Genomic DNA, 19,679 nt, shown 5'->3' on the forward strand with positions numbered 1-19,679 from the left:
AGTGTATTATTAATGCAGAAAGCACATTTATTTATTCACTTCTTTCCTTTAAAATTTCCAGCTTCTTTCCATATATGGCATCAAAGTTGTCGTGTTCATATAACTTTATGTATGATCTAGAACATGATGAAGCCCATACACATCTGAAGATGTTTTATTATGTGCATTAGTTCTTACCTGAAATACAGTTTACTGTGATTGTGCATATAGAGAGCGAGATTGGGTTTTATAGTCTCTGGCAGTCTATGCCTGATGACACAAACATTTGTTTACAAAAATACACAATAGAGTTTCCTCTGCCAACAGTATTTCCTAGTTTCTTTTCTTTCATGGATTAATTTGAGTGTTCTCTGGAGGTTTAAAATGGAGCCAAAGTGAAATAACACTAGAAGTTGGAAGCAGTGTAAGCTGTGTGGCTGTCCAGAGCCTTTTTGAGTCATGATTCGATAGAGTCATTTTTCATTGAAGTGTGATTCATTGAAACTACTCTACTCTAAGAGAAAAAACAAAACAAAACACACACACACACACACACACACACACACAGATATTTATTCATATTCCTAAAGCAATTATGATGTCACTTAGAAATTAGCTGTGTTTTTGTTGTTGTTTTTAAAGAAACTGAGAGATAAGAAAACTGTTATATTTGGTAACTGACATCATGCACAATGGATGTTGATCGAACTTAATTTATATTGAACCTGGAACATAATGTATTACATTAATGCTCTCTTAATAAATCCATTGCAGTTGGATTTAATAAAATAAACTTGAGTCGCTCTTTTCCACTCCCATCATCATAAGCTATCACAGAGAGACAATTCATCATGCATCAGGCTTTTCTGCCCCCATAGGCTGTGTCTGAGCACTTTTTTAAGTGAAGCATGCCATGTGAAGCAGGTACTGATGCAGTACTGTGTGTTCCTGCTGAAATCCCCTGCAGGGATGGTTTGACGCTGCCATTGTTGTGCGTTGTTTAGATAGTTGCCCATGTAAGCAGAGAGTGAGCGGATGGTAAAAGCCGCAGCGAAAACCCTCTAAGACTCCCTCCGGTTGTTTACATGTTTTATTTATCTTTAGGGGCTTCAGTAGCCCAGCTCTGCCTTGTCAGAAGGTCAAGAATAAAAGGAAGGCTAGGGAATGAGAGTGGAGAGGGCAGAGATTACATAATGGGCACACAGTGCAAGCATGGCAGCGCGCCGGCTGAATTAGATGCATTGATTTGCAAAGTCTTGGCAAACAGTTGGCAAACGGGTCCCAGGGGTGAATGGGAGCTTACTTTAAAATGTGTATTAATATGTAAGTTCTATGTGAATCCATGCTCATTTAACATAATTTTTATTGTATAATATTTTCAAATGTTATATTTAAGTGACAATATTTAATAGATTTTATTTAAATTAGTTATTTAATAAGTCTTGATAGCAGTGTTTATGTGCTTTTTTATGTTTATATGTACATGTATAAGTTCAAATGCATATGTGTGTGTTGCATGTCGAGGGACCATGACATCTGCGATTCACACCCATCTGACCACAGCAGATGTTGGAGCAACTAATCTCCACACGCAGCTCTTTTTTGTAAAACATGTCAGACTGTGCAAAAAAATACAAAGTAAACATCAATTTCATCCCTATTGAGTATGAGACAAATAAACTTTGAACCCCCCGGCCCTCAACACCCTTCACTCTGTAAAGGGCACCAGCTTCCATCAGTGCCTTTCTGTCTTCAGGACACTTTCTAAGAAAAGGTCTGAAAAGTCCCAGTAGACGGCCATCCCAGTGGAGAGCAGACTGCTCTGAGAATTTAATAGTGTGGACATTCATGTACTCAAATGTACCCGCACACAAGAATTGCACTTTTTTTTTTTAATTTTTTTTTTTACTTCTTATGTAATGCGAAGTTACAGAGGCTTCATCAGATGTCGCAATCTAATTTAAGGCATTTCCACAGTGGCCCACTTTGACTTTAATGGAAGAAAATGAAAATTCTGTCATGATTTTCTCACCATCATGTTTCATTTCTAAAGGGGAAGTTTTGAATAGAATACCCTGGCTGCTCTTGTCTATATAATGCAGTGGTTCTCAAGCATTTTGGCTGCATGACTTTTCCAATTGTTCATGATTTGCTGGATATTTGAGTGTGAGGAACAGACCATAATTTAAAGGGATATCTGTGATCATTTTCATACTTTTACGTTGTTGGAAATCTTCTGCTGCTGCTGAACACAAAAGAAGATATTTTGAAGAATGTTGGTAACCAAACAGTTGCTAGTCCATATTTACTTCCATAATAAATGATGACAGAATTAAAATTTTTGAGTCCTTGAGCTTCAAAAGAAAGGTATGTGCTTGAAGTGGGAATTTTAATTTTGTGTTCACTCTTTCTCTCTCCCTCTCTCTAAAGGCCATGTATATGTTTTACGCACTGGCACTGGTGTGTGATGACTACTTTGTGCCCTCTCTAGAGAAGATCTGTGAGGTAAGACATTCATCATGTCCTAGCTAATGTAACGATTCTACAGTTGCTAAATCATTTAAAGCATGTTTGAAGGTGAAATATGTAATAATTATTTTAATATTTTCTAATTCATAAACATGAATAATAGTTGTCATATGAAATATATTAATTAAATATCTCTGTTTCGTCCCAGTCTAAGCTATTTTAAAGCTGTTTTTATAATACTTTTGAATATATTTTTGTTAAAATATTTAAATGAAATATTTCTGTTTTCTATTTTTATTTTCCAATAGCAGATGGGAGAAGTGTTCAGGAAACTTCAGATTAGTCATTATTTTTACCTGTGTTCTGTTTGGTGCAAATTTTTCACTTCATCTTTGATGTCTCTCTCTCTGTCTGTGTGTGAATGTGTTGTAGCGCCTCCATCTCAGTGAAGATGTAGCAGGAGCCACGTTCATGGCAGCAGGAAGTTCAGCTCCTGAACTCTTCACCTCAGTCATAGGTAAACATCTCTGAACACAGCCTGCCTTTGGAAAGCAATACCCCTCACATTTGAACATGGACTTTCACGTGCCCTTTGTAAGCCGTCCTGTCTTCTTCATGCAGGTGTATTTATCACCAAAGGAGATGTGGGAGTGGGCACAATCGTGGGTTCTGCTGTCTTCAATATCCTCTGCATCATCGGAGTGTGTGGGATCTTTACTGCACAGGTGCTCATTAAACTGCACATGAACACATACCCAAAAGCTGTTTTAGGTAATGTTTCAAACCATTTTTAAATGAAAAGCTATGTTACAGCTTTCTTGAATGTAGAGATGGGGAATTCTAACAAACAATTCCATCCATGTTTTCATTTTCTTTAGTGTAAATTTATCTTTTTAACCCATAGTGGAAGAATGCATTATATAATGCTATAGTTATATTCTTTCTTCATTTACTACAGTCATTACACAAGGCATTATTGTCCTTTAGAGAGTCAACACAAATGTACTGAGCAAGCATTATGAATTCTCAACATCTGTGAGAGGGCGTCTTAGAGATGAATGAGGTGACCTGTGCATCCCCTCCTAAACCTCTGCCCTAAAAAAGTCATCACTTAGTCCAGAATGACAGTAAGAAGTGAGCAGACTCTTTTTAGGGGTCACTGAGAGTAGCTGATGAGGTCAGCCATGTTAGCTGTGGAACTGCTTTTTTTATTTTTTGTTCCGTCCTTTGCTTTCCACTTCATTCAGTCATTCATGCTCCTTCGGTTTAACCTCCTGAGACCCCTGCTATGTTAAAGAAAAGAGGATATGAGGTTATTCTTCGCACAAACATTGGAAACTGCTTAACAATTTTATTCCTCTCCCAGTCTTTCTCCAGTCACCATCTGGCAGTGGAATAGATGCATTGTGGGTAGTCTGAAAGAACTCAGAAAAGTCTTATGTCACACATATATACAGTACATCCACATAATTGTTTCCTTCTTATACCCTTTTCCATTATAAATTGGGAAAAACTAAATACAAACTATTTATTGACAGTAAATTTATTTTGGATTTAAAATTAATTTTCATTTGAACATTGTGGTGTCCATTTGATAAATAATCGTATTGCTTATGTGGAATGTGTGTTTGAAAATGTATGATTTTTTTATAAAACACTTTATTTATTTATTTTAAAAGTAGTATTTAATTTTTTTTTTATTATCAGACTTTTGTATTATATATGTTAAAGAAATGTGTTTTTATACACTAATGCACACACATTTATATTTATATTTATGCACAGACATACGTGTGATACAGAGTGGTTTTGTGTTTGGGCATTTATTTATTTATTTTTTTCCTAACAAAATTAGCATTTTTTTATTAGTGATGTCAGTAAATCATTCCAAAAAAATGGCACAGAGCCATAAGACACTCGCACACTTATGAATGGAGTCCATCAGTGTCAAGGGGGAAAAACACATCTGCAACAAAGGAGCTTCTGGTTGCCATGGAAACACAAAGCAAGAGTGTCACCTGCGGTGTAAGTTAAGCTGTGCTGGCGGGAGTGATGGCACATTACTTCTGGTGCTCTGACGTAGATCGGTGCTTTTTATGGAAAGATCGCTCTACACAACATGACACACATTTAATATGGATTATTTCACACAGTTCATTCAGCTGGATTCGGTACAGGATTTCATGTCCATATATGGTTCCTACTTCATTCATTTCCTTTACTCACTTCCAATTCACACACTTTAATTCAGCATTCTAAAGTGTGCAAGCCAAGACCAACTTTTATAGTTACAGATTACACATTATATAAGAGGCATGACAAGGACTTTTTAAAATCCTTTAATACCAGGGTTTCCAGCTGAGTCCATGAATGAAAGAAGCATGCAGTTTTATCGTGCGGAATACAGACTTTTTGAACTAATCTCCTTAATATACTGTACAACTATCCTGCAATGTCATTATTAAAGATGCAGTTTTTTTTCTGTAATTTCTTTTCAAAATCATGGCACCTTTATGTGTGTCCCATTTATAATTAGGGCCCTGTAATATGATGGTAGATGACATCCTTTATGAGTTATCATAAAACTTGCTCTACGCTGAATTTTTTTTACAGTGAAATTGACAGTAAATAACCAGCAGCTATAGTTGCCAGATAAAATATGGATAAAATAATATAAACTTTAGCCTAAAATAATATAAATTATATTACCATCATGGTAACACACTTGACACTAAAAGTATGCAATAAACATTAATTTAACAACATAATGTGTAACATAAAACCCTAATGTACTGATACAATAATAATAATAATAATAATAACAATAATAAACCTAAGAAGAAACAAAGTTATTTCAGTTAAAATCCATGAAATGATGGCTGTCAAACAGGGAGTTCTGGGAATGTCAATTTATATTTTTTTCACTTATATAAGTTATAAGATCTCTTGTTCCTTTTCACTTCCAAAAACTAAATTTTACAGTACTTTACTGTAAAATTGAACGTCCTGTTAGATTAATAACAGTTTTTCGAGGAATTGCTGTTAACCAATTAACAGGGTTTTACTTGGTGTTTGTGTGTGTGTGTGTGTGTGTGTGTGTGTGTGTGTGTGTGTGTGTGTGTGTGTGTGTGTGTGTGTGTGTGTGTGTGTGTGCATTATTTTTACTTTTTTCTTCGTTTTTTTTTTTTTACAGTTTACTTTCTTTTATGATTTTTGTCACCAAAAAAAAAAAAAAAAAACCTTGTTCAAGATGACTGGTGAAAGTAAATCAATTAAATTAAAGAGTTTTACTGCTTTGACACTTGCTCAGTTCCATTGACACACTCCCTTTGAGTGTGTGTGTGTTTTTAGTGTGTATGTGTAAACTGTTTCTTCATTACTTGTCTCACTCTCTCTTATCCGTCCTCTCTCCCTTGTCGATGCAGGCAGTTCGGCTCTCGTGTTGGACGTTAATGAGAGACTCTGTGTACTACACTATCTCAGTGACCGCTCTGATCGTGGTGAGTAGTACTCTAAGTGGCTTTTCGTGCTCCTATGATGCCTATGGGCCTCCTCGCGCAGCAGGAGAGGAGAAGCAAGTGTCTCTCCCGTGGGCCTCTTATTTGCCCACACTCTGCATGTGTTACCAGCACAGAGGAACAACAAAAATCAATTAATTGTGCACAGGATGCAAAGAAAAGATGTTACTCACAGCACCTTATTAAAAGTGACGTGACGTGACATACAGCCAAGTATGGTGACCCATACTCAGAATTCGTGCTCTGCATTTAACCCATCCAAAGTGTGCACACACACAGCAGTGTACACACACCCGGAGCAGTGGGCAGACATTTATGCTGCGGCGCCCGGGGAGCAGTTGGGGGTTCGGTGCCTTGCTCAAGGGCACCTCAGTCGTGGTATTGTCCGCTCTCTAACAATTAGGCCATGACTTCCCCCCCCAAAAAGTAGCATAAATGTTGCATAAAAGTAGCATTAAAAGTTGTATTCACTGAAAGAACAAACTGAACTGTAAAAGTTTATACTGTTACAGTTGAAACTTGAACTCTTTTTTATGGAAGGGGTGATGTCTTTTCCTCTTTTCCAATTACTTTCACTTATGATAGCAAGTTTTTTTTTGTTTATGTATAATAATAAAACCTGTAAATAAACAAATGTTAATGTAAAAATTTGCTTGATAATACAATTTGTATATTATGTTACAGTATATTACATTACATTATATTATTCCATAGTTTACTCATTAAATCCTCAATCCTCAGGGCCCATATTTACAGTAAAATAATGCTGCCCTCTGGTGGTAAGGTGTAACATTTCAGGAATGTTTGAAGGAGTTTTGGTTTCATATTTAGAGTAAGATTGTGCTTTATTGTGGTGTTTGTTTGTAAATTTTAGGGATTTTTTTTCGTGACAGAAGCAGAAGCTCCGCAGTGCAAGAGAATGACAGAAACAAAAAACACACAATAAAAGAATAAAAAAAATACAAAAAATACAAATCAGTAGGTAAGGAATGACAATATGCAAATTGACAATTGTATGGCAGATATATTACGAGCAGTTATGTATGTACAGGTGTATTATGTGCAAAAAAAATAATAATTTAAGTGTACACTAAGTATGTGTGTTAGATAATAAGTATATGTGTCTGTAAATATAAATAGTGTAATGTGTTCCACAGTTATTGTCAAGTGTTCATTAGATGGATTGCCTGGGGGAAGAAACTGTTCCTGTGTCTGGCCGTTCTGGTGCTCAGAGCTCTGTAGCGTCGACCAGATGGCAACAGTTCAAACAGGGAGTGTGCTGGATGTGAGGGGTCCAGAGTGATTTTGCCAGCCCTTTTGCTCACTCTGGATAAGTACAGTTCTTGAATAGACGGGAGGGTTGTACCGATGATTCTCTCTGCAGTCCGGACTACCCTCTGTAGTCTTCTGAGGTCAGATTTAGAAGCTGAGCTGAACCAGACAGTTACTGAAGTGCAGAGGACGGATTCAATGATGGCGGAGTAGAACTGTTTCAGCAGCTCCTGTGGCAGGTTAAGCTTCCTTAATTTGGCTTTGTAATTTGGATTTGTCTATTAAATTTACCTTTTATTCTCTTTTTTTTAATTCATCTATGATGAGAAGGTGACATGGTAAGATTAAAGCTGCTGTTACACCAGAAAACCCTCTTCATTTTTCATATTACAACAGTTTCACATTTTGTTTTGTATTCAGTCATTTATGCTACTTTTTCTCTTCTCAGGTGGGAATCGCTCACCCTAACATTGCTGTACATTGTTTACATTATACTAATGAAGTAAGTTCTCTATTCTGTTGCCATGGACATTTTTCATTATTACATTTTCTACTCCACATCAGTAAATCACATCACTAACTCTCCTTCCTTGGTGTTAATCAGATTTAACTCGCGGGTGGTTCATTACATCGAGCGGCGGAAAAAGAATTCGACAAATCTGGGTAACGGCACAGCCAGTAACACAGACATCGACGATGGGTGCGATGCCACTGTCGTGCTGCTTAAGAAAGGTAATGCATGCAGTACTGTTTTATAGATATTGTGTGTACAACTACTTGGTGTCCATCTAAATTTCTGCATTGTTGTTCTGCCACTCTTAGCCAATTTCCACAGGAAGCCATCAGTGATGATGGTGGACGAACTCTTGTCTGCATACCCTCACCAGCTGTCCTTCTCTGAGGCCGGAATGAGAATCATGATCACCAGTCACTTCTCCCCTCGCACACGCCTCACAATGGCCTCCAGAATGCTTATTACAGAGGTCAGTCACACAAACACATGCACGCTTTCACAAATACAGTTATGTCAAACACAGAATTAGATGCATATCTAGATTTCATACAATGTGGGATATAAATATGTAAATACCGCACAGTTGTGAGAAATAAAGTCACAATTAGCTTAAGGGGTTATTCATTTTATCTGTATTACAGACTGAAATATTTATTATTCTGTTTGTTAACTTGGACTAATGTGTGTGTGTTTGTGTTTCTGCAGAGGCAGCGTCTGATAAACAGTCGTTTCAGTAACGGGGACTCAGAGGTGACCGTAAAGATCCCAGGAAAGCGGGGGGTGGAGAATGGGCTGGCAGGACCGGACCGAGGCCTGAACGGGCGAAAGGGGGGTCACCATGATGATGACAGGGGAGGAGCTGAAGCCGGCACTGACACTGAAAACGAAAACGAGGACAATGAAAACAATGAGAACGATGAGGAAGAGGAAGAGGGGGAAGATGACAACGAAGGACCCTATGTACCATTCCGCTGCCCCGGTACAATTATTACAGACGAATGATAAAAAATATTGATTATTGTAAATAATTTTAGGTTAAATTCTGTTTGTCCATAAACAGGAAGTGTTCCTGACAGGAGGTGTACTGTAAGCTGCTTTGAATTAAAAGACTATTGACTCAGATGATGTCCTGATCTTGTGCAGGTGGAGGCTTTAATAAGCTAAAGTGGCTGCTGGCCTGGCCACTGAGTCTGCTGCTGTTCCTCACCGTGCCCAACTGTGCCACGCCTCGCTGGGAGCGCTGGTATATGGTCTCGTTCGTCATCTCCACCCTCTGGATTGCTTTCTTCTCTTACATCATGGTTTGGATGGTAAGACTTTCCTCACATATATTAACTTTAGAAATTCTTAAACTTATTCATTATTTTCTACAAACGTTCAGTGACCTGTAAACACTCTGGTGGCAGGTCACAGTGATCGGTTACACAATGGGTGTCCCTGATGTCATCATGGGCATCACTTTCTTGGCTGCTGGCACCAGCGTTCCTGACTGTTTGGCCAGTTTAATTGTTGCACGGCAAGGTACTGTAGGAACAAATGAATATTTCTTCATGCTCTAGCATTATTATTTATTACCATTTGTCCAACGAAATGATTGGATTGCTTTGCAAGGAAGAGACAGTTAAAAGATAAGGTATATCACATTTATTTGTCAGCAAATGTATGATTGATATCCCAAACTGCATAATTTTGTATGATCTTAGCTTGAGGGCTTGAGGGAACATTTTTTCATTTTCATTTCTTACATTCTTCATTCCCCATCCATGGACAGTCAGATCGACAGAAGGCCAGCTCCAAAACAGAGTTGCCAAGTCAGTAGTTTCCCAGTGAAATTGTGCCAGTTTTTTACTGTTGCTGTGGATAGTTTTTTAGTCCACACCAGTGTTGGCCACCTACTGTATGTCATCGTGCCCCCCACCGCCCCCCCCCCCATCCCCCCTACAGGGATTTCTACAGAGGGGACCCAAACCTGGCAACCCTGCTGCAAAATCAAAAGTGCATTATGGGTTTTGAAGTTTGTGACAAAAGGGAACACCACAGGCTTTTTGTTCTGTTGTTTCATGTAGCACTGATTTTTTGTACTGCATAGGCAACCAAGTTTTATTGAAATCCCATCTTGTCAGTGGTTAATTCCTCATTTAATACTGAAGCAGAAATGAAAGTATTAGTATATTAGTCTCAACTGTCTCTCTGTCTTTTTCAGGAATGGGTGACATGGCGGTTTCTAACTCTATTGGTAGTAATGTGTTTGATATTCTGATTGGGCTTGGTCTGCCCTGGACCCTCCAGACTTTGGCCATCGACTATGGCTCCACAGTAAGTGGAAAATGTTGGAATAGAGATTATTGTTTAATGATTTATTTGGTAAAGGCTTAAAAATCAGTGTTCTTTCTTTAGTTATAATTTGTAGATGGTTTTGTACACTTTGTGAACCTGTCAGTAGCAGTAGCCCATTAGCTTAGATCGTCTTGGTTCAGCAGTGGTTCAAGATGACTTAATATTTTTAAGATCTAAAATATTTAAATCAAGTAAAAATTGTGAAAACATACCTTTAAGAACAAGTCTTTTGATTGCAGCTCTTAATATATATTTTTTTAAATTGCATATCAATGTAAATAATATTATAGTAATGGTTTCTTGTTTGTTAGTGTAAGGTAAAGGGTTTTAGAATATTAGGGATGTGCTTCCACTGCTAATTACTTTTATGTTATACCCAACAATGAATTAAAGGCCATTAGTAAAAGTCTATACTATTATGTCTAAATAAATTCTAAATAAGTTTGAAAAAATGCCTATTCATTTTGAGATTTGCTCAAGATTACATTTATCTGTTTTTTTAAATTATTAGTGTTTTTAAAGACCAGCTTTAATCTAGCGTTACATGATGTCAAACATATCTAAATATAAAAAAATCTAAACAATTAAATATCCAATAACAGATCATATTGAAAATGAAAAATATTTTGTATTAGTGACATTACACAAAATGACAAAAAAAGAAAACAGTCATTCAAGAGTCTGTATATGTTTGTCTACCTCGGGCCTAAATTCAATACACATTTTGAATCTCTGTAGGATAAGCACTGGGCTTTGTTTGAAATAATTAGCTATATTTATTTATATACTTGTTATACATACAGTATGTTATACATTCTACAAGTTCTAACATATTTTTTCTTTTCAGATTCACCTGAACAGTAAAGGCCTGATTTTCTCAGTTGGGCTGCTGCTGGCATCTGTGTTTCTCACGGTATGTGAGAAGCATTTAAATACACTATTTTTCAAAATGTCCTTTGAATCCACCTCTCACCCTCTACCCTTTCTTTCCCTCTCAGGTCCTCGGTGTACATTTGAACAAGTGGAAGCTGGACAAGCGTTTGGGTTTCGTTTGTTTGCTGATGTACGCTGTCTTCCTGTGTTTCTCCATCCTCATCGAGTTCAACATATTCACCTTCGTCAATCTGCCCACCTGCCGGGAGGAATGAGATGGTTCCTTTTCTTGGCCCTCCCTCCTTGACCTTGTGAGGACAATGGCACAAGTCCTCGATCAGAGGCAGACCGGCTCTCATTCTGATGGGATATTTATTTACTGATCTAGCTGATCCTCTATCGATTCTCTCTTTTTCTTTCCAATGGGTGCAATATTGACGGAGTCTCCGGGTCTGTGGTGTTACAAGAGGAGAGAGAGGATGTGTGTGAAGAATGCTCCTGTTGACTGATATATACACTGTTCTAATGGGACAGGAACATGGGAAAAGATGACTACTGCCTGGTTTGATGTGAATACTTTTTTTATGTATTTTGCATATTACATATTTAAAGAATATGATGTTAATGTATTTTATGATGGCATTTGTTTTGTAAGCTGCTAATTGTCTGAAAAAGAGGCTGGACTTATAGATTTATGCGGATTCATTATTTTGCTGAAAGGTACTGGTGACCTCTAGGAAATACTTGTGAACAGTCCTCTTTTTAATTTGGGCATTACCAAGTCACCTTCACATCATAAGATTGATCCGGACATCAGGGTCATTAGTGTCTATATTTTTCCAATGAGAATATGTTTACGGTGCAGAGGGTTGTAATAAAACTGAAAGGTTTAAGATCAGATCAAATTTCAGTCAAAAAATTGTCGCTTTTAGAGAGACAGTGGGCATTTGTTTGCGCCTCTGTGGAGATACATGTTGGAACGCTACAGTGAGAAAATACTTGTGTGTGATACATGGGGTTTCTATAAATGTCTTTAACACTCTGTATATACTGAAACAGAGAAAGGTTTATTTATTAATTTATTGAACACTATTTATGCACATTACTTTCCTATGACGAACTGAAACAAAACCAACCCACAGCTGTCCCAAAGAAGAGACCGTTCTGGAGTTTCAGCCAGGCTACGCCGTTTTGTCCTTCAGAGCTTATGTGTCAGCCTTTTCTACTGGACTCCTTCTCCTTCATCGCTGAATATTATGCACCCTTTTAGATGCACCTTTGACTTGATGCGTAAAACAGTTTCTACTATTTGATATCGGTGTGACATGACATCAGAAATAATTATAAAGAATTTTTGAACACTCAAAACATTGGCAGGCAAGTAAGGGAAAATATATATTATACTTATTATATATCTTAAACTGTTTTGACATTTAAGATCGGTCCATTCCCTGTTTAGAGTGAATGGAGTGAGTGAGCCACAAACCTAAGAAGCTGATTAGCAGGAGTGTGTCCTGGTAAAATGAAGCTAACATCTATGTAACGTTTCAAAGTCAAACCGTAGATGTAAATTTGCTTTAGAAGAGGTCAAGTCATTTTTCTCTTAGCATGCCTAATCATAGAGTTTATCAAGGATTTTTTTCTTTTGTAGGAAGAGGATGGGTATTAATTTATTTGGATGCAGTGAATAATATGGATTTTTTTCCGAAGTTCTTTATGCTGATGTGTCTGGGGCTCACTTCTTGCCCTTCTTTTACAAGGACTATTTAAATACTTTGTTTTGTATGCTTCTGGTTCTGGGGATTTGAAAAAGATGCCACCATAATGCATCACAGCTGTAAGCTTTTAACTGTGGCACAAAATGTGGATGCAACTTTTTCTCCTAACAGAGGTTTTTTAGTGAGCTGACAAAGTAGCGATTCTATGGACTGTTTTAGTCTAGTTAGCAACTTCATGCAGGTTTTGTAGTCTGAAGGCACATTGCAGGGAAGTTTTGTGTTTTATGCACTGGTTGATACTGAGTGTCTAATTGTTTGTTATATTTTAAGAATAGAATTTAGATGACTAAGAAACATATCTGAAAAAGTATTACGGCAAAGTATTTTTTATCACAAAAGTAACTTTGTATTTTGTAATGCCAAATGTTTAGAAATGTGTTCTGCTTTTAAAAGTCTATAGAGTGTGCTTCAAGTGAATCTGCACATTTATTCTTTAGATCATAAAACAAATTTGTCAGCTTACCGTCAGAGTACTCTTAGCATGTTTAAAATCAAAGGTCAAACTTTGTAAGGCATTCTTTTCAATGATGTAAAAAAATAAATAAATAAAAGGATTTTATTTTATTTTTCTCTAGGTTTGGCAGAGCATATTAGCAAATATGAACATTTTGTTTTCTGTATCTCTCGTAATAGACATTGAGGCCAAGTTTACTTTCCAAAAATGCAACAGCAGGTCTAGGGTTTAAGCAATGTGATATTCCTGATAATATATGCTAGGTGTAATAGTAGAGCGTACAAGCTGTGTTTGGATGCTGAAGATTGTTTTAATTTCTATTAATTTCTTCTTCATAAAGCAAAAACATTGGGAAGGCAGGGTTTAATGAAAGTTTTGTTCATGAAATGCAATAATGTTTAGATTAATTAATAACTGTGTTTGTATTTTTTCTTGTAAATCCTAAACATGACACATCACATTCTTAGTCATATAGACTGTATGATACCTAAATATTTCCGTAAGGTTTAATAGAGTTTGTGCACTCTATGCTCAATCTTAAGGATAGTAAAAAGAGGCTTTGAGATGCAACTAAATTGGTTTTCACTGCAACTCTGTAATGTTCCAAAATCTACGAAAACTGCTGCTTAGATTGTGGGACATTAATGCCTGTGATTATAGTTGTAATATCAGCCATACTAATCTACAGATTCAATGATTATAACTTACTGATTAATGCTATTTGGTCATCATGACTTCTGGAAATCAAAGCGCTGCTGCTCATTTGTATGCACAAATATAATAATAATAATAATGAGGGCATGCGCAACCAATTAACCAACAATAAGACAAGTTTCCCTCATATTTCCTTTTCTTGTCTGCTGATATTTCTTTATGGAATCATAAATAATGGGACTTTTACAGGGTGATGCGTTGCTGATGTACATAATTATACATATGTGAAAATGTCTTCATGTTTTTTTTGTTTTGTTTTTTTTGTCTTTGCCTGTATATCCGTTATATTATATTTTCATAGATACCGCACAATGTTTGGGTCCTATATTTGCTTATTTTATTTTTCTTGTTGTTGTGTTGAGGGTTCGATTAAACACCCGAGGTTTGCTAAATCGCATGGGATATTTTAAAATAAGGAATTATTTATGTTCATTAGTATTACACATTGTTGAGCACTGGACAGACAGCAGTTAGACCTCTTAGATTATTGCATGTTTTCTTTGTTTTCATTTCTTTCTTTTTTTTATCAATGGAAAACAGTTGGGCTTTTGATTCTTAGATGAAAGCATAAATTAGACATTTCATTCAGAGTAACTGATGTCTTCTGCATTTCAGGAATCACAAAAAGAATGGTGGTCGGTTTTATGTGCTAAAATATTTTGTTCAGGTGTTTCAGTTGTATATCAGAGTACATTTTTGCTACTTGAGCATAATTAAAATGATCTTTGCTGAGGTTAATAATATTGTTTGCTTCTTGTCATTTCAGCCATAATGGCATGCATAAATACACATTAGTTTCACTGTATAAAGGGATCTAATAAATGCAATTTCTTTAGGGAGATAATATTTTTTAAACCTCAAACATATCCCTAACCCTTACACTAACGTGGTGATATGAGTTGATTTAAAGCAGGATTCCTCAAATTTTGCCCTGGAGGGCCAATGCGCTGCAGAGTTTAGCTCCAACCCTGACCAAACTCACCTACCTGTGATTTTCTTATGATCCTCAAGACATTGATTAGCAGGTGTGATTGATTAGGGTTAGAGCTAAACTCTGCAGGAAAGTGGATCTCGTGGGCCAGATTTGAGGATCCCTGATTTAAAGCAAAACATTATTAGATTATGCCTCCTCACCAGAAATATCAGATCCAACCCCAGACACTAGATCCTGTCAGAAAAACTGATAACAAACCAACTAATCCTCAAAGTTGTCTTCTACCCAAAATCTGTTAACAGCAATTCTTGTCTGGTACCCAAAACTGTATTAACAGAGTAAAGCCAAAGAAGAGCATGAAGCAGAAGATGAAGTAATTATGATAAAAAAGAAGCAGAGTTTATTGAATAACCTTAGTTCCGTATATTTTAATGTTAAGTCTAAACCAACACAAATCCAAGCAGTGTTATAAGTGCACAAGCAAAACCAATGGAAAATTACTGCTTAACAACATCATGTGATGTTAAAAACCTTGAAATGGAAATATTCTCTTATCTCTTATGAACACAAATATCCCTTGATACCACACAATCATTAGGCTAAACAACAATGGAAAAAATAATATAAAATAATATAAATGTCTAATCAATAAATGAATATATAAATGGTTTAAATGATTATTATACATGATTACATAAAAATATACATTAGTATATACATGAATGAACAAATGAATAAATGTAGAATAACTAAATATAAAAGAAATAAAGTAAAACACACAACAAATGTATGGTTGCTCTCTTAAAGCAACACACAGTTTGCTACAATGAATCCTTAGGTCCTTCGATATGATTCATGAGGCTTTAAAATAGTGGGAATCACTTTGAGTGTTCTCCACAGTCTGTGATCGCATGTTTCACTGGATTTGTGATGACACTGACATTGAAATGAAAACATGGATCTCAGTGAGTGTGTCAAAGAATTCATATTTATACGAATTCTAACTTAATCTACTGCAGTTTAAAGGGTTTAATATTTAACTTTACAATTGAATAACAAAATAATACATTTGCTTATTTTAGTAATATTTACATGGTTAATTTACAACAATTACAGCTTTTCCATATTTCACATATAACACAAAAAAGGATGTAAAACTTAAAAAAAAAAAGAAAATTATAAATTAATTATAATAATAGTAATCAGCATTAATAGTGGTACAAAATTATACTCTTTTATGGTTAATTATTTACAAAAATATACTTCTGTCAAAAATGAGATTTAAGTAAATGTAACTGCGCTCTTGTGAGCAATGCGTGACGTCACCTGGCCCCTGTGCTTGTGGGGATTGTAGTTCATTCAAAATTCACAACGTTCTGCCAACGTTGCTGTGACGTTTGTGTAACGTGATACGTGCGCTGACTGGGGACAGCTTGATAACCATTTCCGCATGTTTCTCGCACATATCGCAGTGTTTATTAAGAGATGCATGTTAAAGGATTTAATTTCGCATAAAGTGCTGTTTGTAAGTGCAGCAATACATCCACATAAATGGACGCAAACAGTGTCAGTCGAGTGAACTGGGCCATAAACCGCCGGGCGGAGGGTTTAGTAAGTAAACACATGGCAGACATAGCACAGAGACGCTCAGCGGTGTCTGAAGAGGATATGCACACTATGCCAGGAGACCTGAGCAGAAGCGCAGAAGACATCCCGGGGCGGGCCGAGGTGAATTTCAGCGCGGATTCACAGTCCTACAATCCTGCAGGAGTGGCGGGAAAGTTGATGCGCGAGGACGCGTCTTCATCATCGGGTACTGTAAAGTGAAAAGAGTAAAAATAATCACGTTTCCCTTGAAACGGACGTATACATACCTTCCCTTCTATCATTATGACGCTTTGTCTTTTTAAAAAAATGTGTTTCTGAATTGAGTTTTATGATAAAGTTAGTGTCACTTGATAGTTGGTTAGGTATTGTTTTATTAAACATACAAATGCAAAATTGCTAACTTTTATAGTTGTTTTTTAAAAACGTGTTGATGTGCTAAACAACTCAAGGACTGATAATATGATTAATGCACCTACTGTTGAAAAATCTATATTAATAAAACCCTTTGACAATGATCAGCAATGTTTGTTTAGGAAACTAGCCACCACCATCATTATTATTATTATTGGCAAAACTGTTTTCTACAAATGAAACTAACCAGGAGATTTGTTATCAATGCTGAATTTTAAAGGAATAGTTCGCCCCAAAATGAAAATTTGTTAAGTACTCACACTCAGGTGGATGAGTTTTTTCTTTATTGGAACAGATTTGGAGAAATGTCACATTACATCACTTGCTCACAAATGGATCTGCAGTGATTGGGTGCCGTCAGAATGAGCATTCATCCAACTGATAAAAACATCACAACGAACATATGTTCTCTATGAACATATGTTCTGAGTAAATTTTCAGCAGATATTAATTTTTGGGTGAACTATTACTTTAGTCTTTTGTAAGTCTTCTCTAAATTTGATATTTTTTACAACTACAGAGACAGCAGTCCACAGACAAATCATATCGCTCCTAACTGAGATCAAGGAGGAGCAACAAAGGCAGTGGGAAGTTCTGAAAGACCTGCAGGCCAGGATTCATGGACAGGTGTGTGAGGAGGAAGACGAGCCGCTGGACATAGATCTGCCACTGCGAACAATGGAACAGCTCGATGAAATGGAGCGGCATTTAGAGGATACTGAAGCTCAGAAGAAAATGGTACAAAATTATTACTGTGAATCTACTCTACAATCTACAATTACTGCAGCGCATGTAATAGTAGGTTAAATTACTTTGTAAACCTAAGTCAGAATAGGAAGTTTACATTTTATGAAGGTGGTTGTTTATCCGAGTCCATAATAATAGTTCAGAACAATATTTTTAGCTTGTTTTTCTAGTATTTTACTGCTTTCTAAAAAACTTTTCTGGTAACACTGTCCCATTCTTTAACTGTACTGAGTATTTCTTCGTATTTTTATTTTTATTTCATAGGTGTCACACCTCTCACGGATGGGCGGAGCTACAGTAGATGATGCGGTCCGGCGTCTTATGCACGCTGTTCTCTCTTTCAGTGTGGGCTCAGAGCTCAACTGGGTTGGCAGAGGACAGAAAAGGAGCTTCAGAAACACCAGACTGCAGGGTGTTTTATTTCGTAAGCAGTCATTAAAATCATGTTTCAGTGCAATTGTATCTTCAGGTTTATCACTGACTTTAGTGAAATGAAGTGAAGTGATGTGTAGCCAAGTATTTTAAGTGTAGTGAAAACACACACACACACACACACACACACACACACTGTGAACACACACTCGGAGCAGTGGGTAGCCATTATTGCTGCGGCACCCAGGGAGCAGTTGGGGGTTTGGTGCCTTGCTCAGGGGTCTCACTTCAGGCCACGACTGCCCCTTTATCACTTTAAAGGACAATATTTTTAGGATCCTCCTGTGAAAGATTGTTTAAACTCTGTTGTCTGCAGGTGCCTTGAAAAGGACACCTGTAGGAAAGGAGGCCACGCACCACCAGTTTGCTGATGTAGTGAAGAAATGGTTGCGGTTTGCCCCTTTCCGACAAAGAGGAAGTGGACGAAGACCGCATTGGAAACCTGTTGAGTTCATCAGTCCCAAATACGACAGTACTGTGGAAGATCATAACCAGCTTAACCATAACCAGCTGGATTCTGGTGAGATTCAGGTGACAATATAATTACACTAAGTGTTGTATCCAAAGACAAGTAAAGTGAAATCAGTGAATGAAGAGAGTGTGAAGGATTGGCTTTCAAATTATGTTTCTTTTTTGCCATATTATATTATTATAATATTTGCTTTGCTTTCTTTAAGTTAAAATATACTGTTGTTTTGGGAATAATTTGCAGATTTTCTAATTACAGCATTAATCTTTAAAAAAGTTATGGGCAAATGTAAATAATTCCGTTATAATGATTATTTTGCCCCTGCAATTTTATTTTAATTATGTTGTGTTTTGTTTTAAATGCTGATGGCAATATATTTCCATTTTTAAATTTTAAATTGAAAATGTTAAAATGTTTTGCATATTTTAATGCCATTGTTTGACAATAAATGGACATCAGACTTAAGAATGTCAAACATTAAAGAGTTAATAAGTGTTACAACACAGAAAAGTTTGAGATTGCTGTAGAAGAAAATGACATTTCTGAAATGTAATTTAATGACTTGGCTCAATAACAGTTAAATGCACTTACTCTGTGGTATCTTTGGCAATGTGAAGAGTTTTCAAATAGTTTTCTAAGAACTCTTGCTTCCTGACATATACTTTATAAAAACACATTAAAAACAATTTATCCATGAACTTTTTCTGTGGTGAATTCATTTGTGTTATTTGTGACACATTTACTTGAAATTTACTTCATGTTAGAAAAGTACAAGATGATCTAACAAAATCTTCAGCTTTGGAATCCATGTCCATGTTTTCTGGAAATATATAAATGCAAAAATAAACAGGTTATATATACTCACTATAGTGTTTAATTTGTTTAAATGTTGTTCTAATGTCCAAGAGTGCATATATACATAATTAGTGTAATTCCATCATATCTCAAACTATGTATTGATTAATCACATTCTATTATGAAAATGGCATATTAACAGTTGCAAAATAATAATAATAATAATTTAAGGCTAATTTTACAGCTAATATTTTATTATATAGGCCTATAACACCTTTTGCATAATTTGACAAAATTACATCTTAATTAGAAATGACTAACAGAATATTTGTAATATAATAAAAAGTGTTATTTTGCTTTGATTTCTTTGCTTTA

General features: G+C 36.2%; 2 protein-coding genes across 2 annotated transcripts in view; both read left to right on the plus strand.

Moving 5' to 3' along the window:
- LOC109101229 (sodium/potassium/calcium exchanger 3-like) overlaps positions 1 to 12,600 on the plus strand; it is a 68,654-nt gene extending 56,054 nt beyond the window's left edge. The window contains exons 4-17 of the mRNA XM_042768960.1: positions 2,410 to 2,484; positions 2,881 to 2,965; positions 3,070 to 3,173; positions 5,874 to 5,948; positions 7,551 to 7,576; positions 7,687 to 7,740; positions 7,843 to 7,970; positions 8,061 to 8,221; positions 8,458 to 8,731; positions 8,896 to 9,062; positions 9,159 to 9,273; positions 9,956 to 10,068; positions 10,937 to 11,002; positions 11,088 to 12,600. Of these exons, the coding sequence (XP_042624894.1) occupies positions 2,410 to 2,484; positions 2,881 to 2,965; positions 3,070 to 3,173; positions 5,874 to 5,948; positions 7,551 to 7,576; positions 7,687 to 7,740; positions 7,843 to 7,970; positions 8,061 to 8,221; positions 8,458 to 8,731; positions 8,896 to 9,062; positions 9,159 to 9,273; positions 9,956 to 10,068; positions 10,937 to 11,002; positions 11,088 to 11,237 (1,593 nt within the window). The 3' untranslated portion in view covers positions 11,238 to 12,600. The remainder of the gene's footprint in view (positions 1 to 2,409; positions 2,485 to 2,880; positions 2,966 to 3,069; positions 3,174 to 5,873; positions 5,949 to 7,550; positions 7,577 to 7,686; positions 7,741 to 7,842; positions 7,971 to 8,060; positions 8,222 to 8,457; positions 8,732 to 8,895; positions 9,063 to 9,158; positions 9,274 to 9,955; positions 10,069 to 10,936; positions 11,003 to 11,087) is intronic.
- Positions 12,601 to 16,229: 3,629 nt separating this feature from the next.
- On the plus strand, positions 16,230 to 19,207 carry si:dkey-187a12.4. The gene is made up of 4 exons (XM_042768961.1): positions 16,230 to 16,655; positions 17,382 to 17,599; positions 17,873 to 18,032; positions 18,357 to 19,207. The coding sequence occupies exons 1-4, from the start codon at positions 16,394 to 16,396 to the stop codon at positions 18,581 to 18,583; spliced, it is 867 nt and encodes a 288-aa protein (XP_042624895.1). The 5' UTR covers positions 16,230 to 16,393; the 3' UTR covers positions 18,584 to 19,207.
- The last annotated feature ends 472 nt before the right edge of the window (positions 19,208 to 19,679 follow it).

This window comes from Cyprinus carpio, chromosome A13 (assembly GCF_018340385.1).
Source record: "Cyprinus carpio isolate SPL01 chromosome A13, ASM1834038v1, whole genome shotgun sequence".
In the NCBI taxonomy this organism is placed as follows: domain Eukaryota; kingdom Metazoa; phylum Chordata; class Actinopteri; order Cypriniformes; family Cyprinidae; genus Cyprinus; species Cyprinus carpio.

What these genes read in the sequence shown, in the direction of transcription:
- si:dkey-187a12.4 (XM_042768961.1), top strand. Translation starts at nt 16,394, where the DNA reads ATGGACGCAAACAGTGTCAGTCGAGTGAACTGGGCCATAAACCGCCGG. An exon ending in GGACGCGTCTTCATCATCGG is followed by an intron (nt 16,656 to 17,381) that starts GTACTGTAAAGT and finishes TTACAACTACAG; the next exon opens with AGACAGCAGTCCACAGACAA. An exon ending in CTGAAGCTCAGAAGAAAATG is followed by an intron (nt 17,600 to 17,872) that starts GTACAAAATTAT and finishes TTTATTTCATAG; the next exon opens with GTGTCACACCTCTCACGGAT.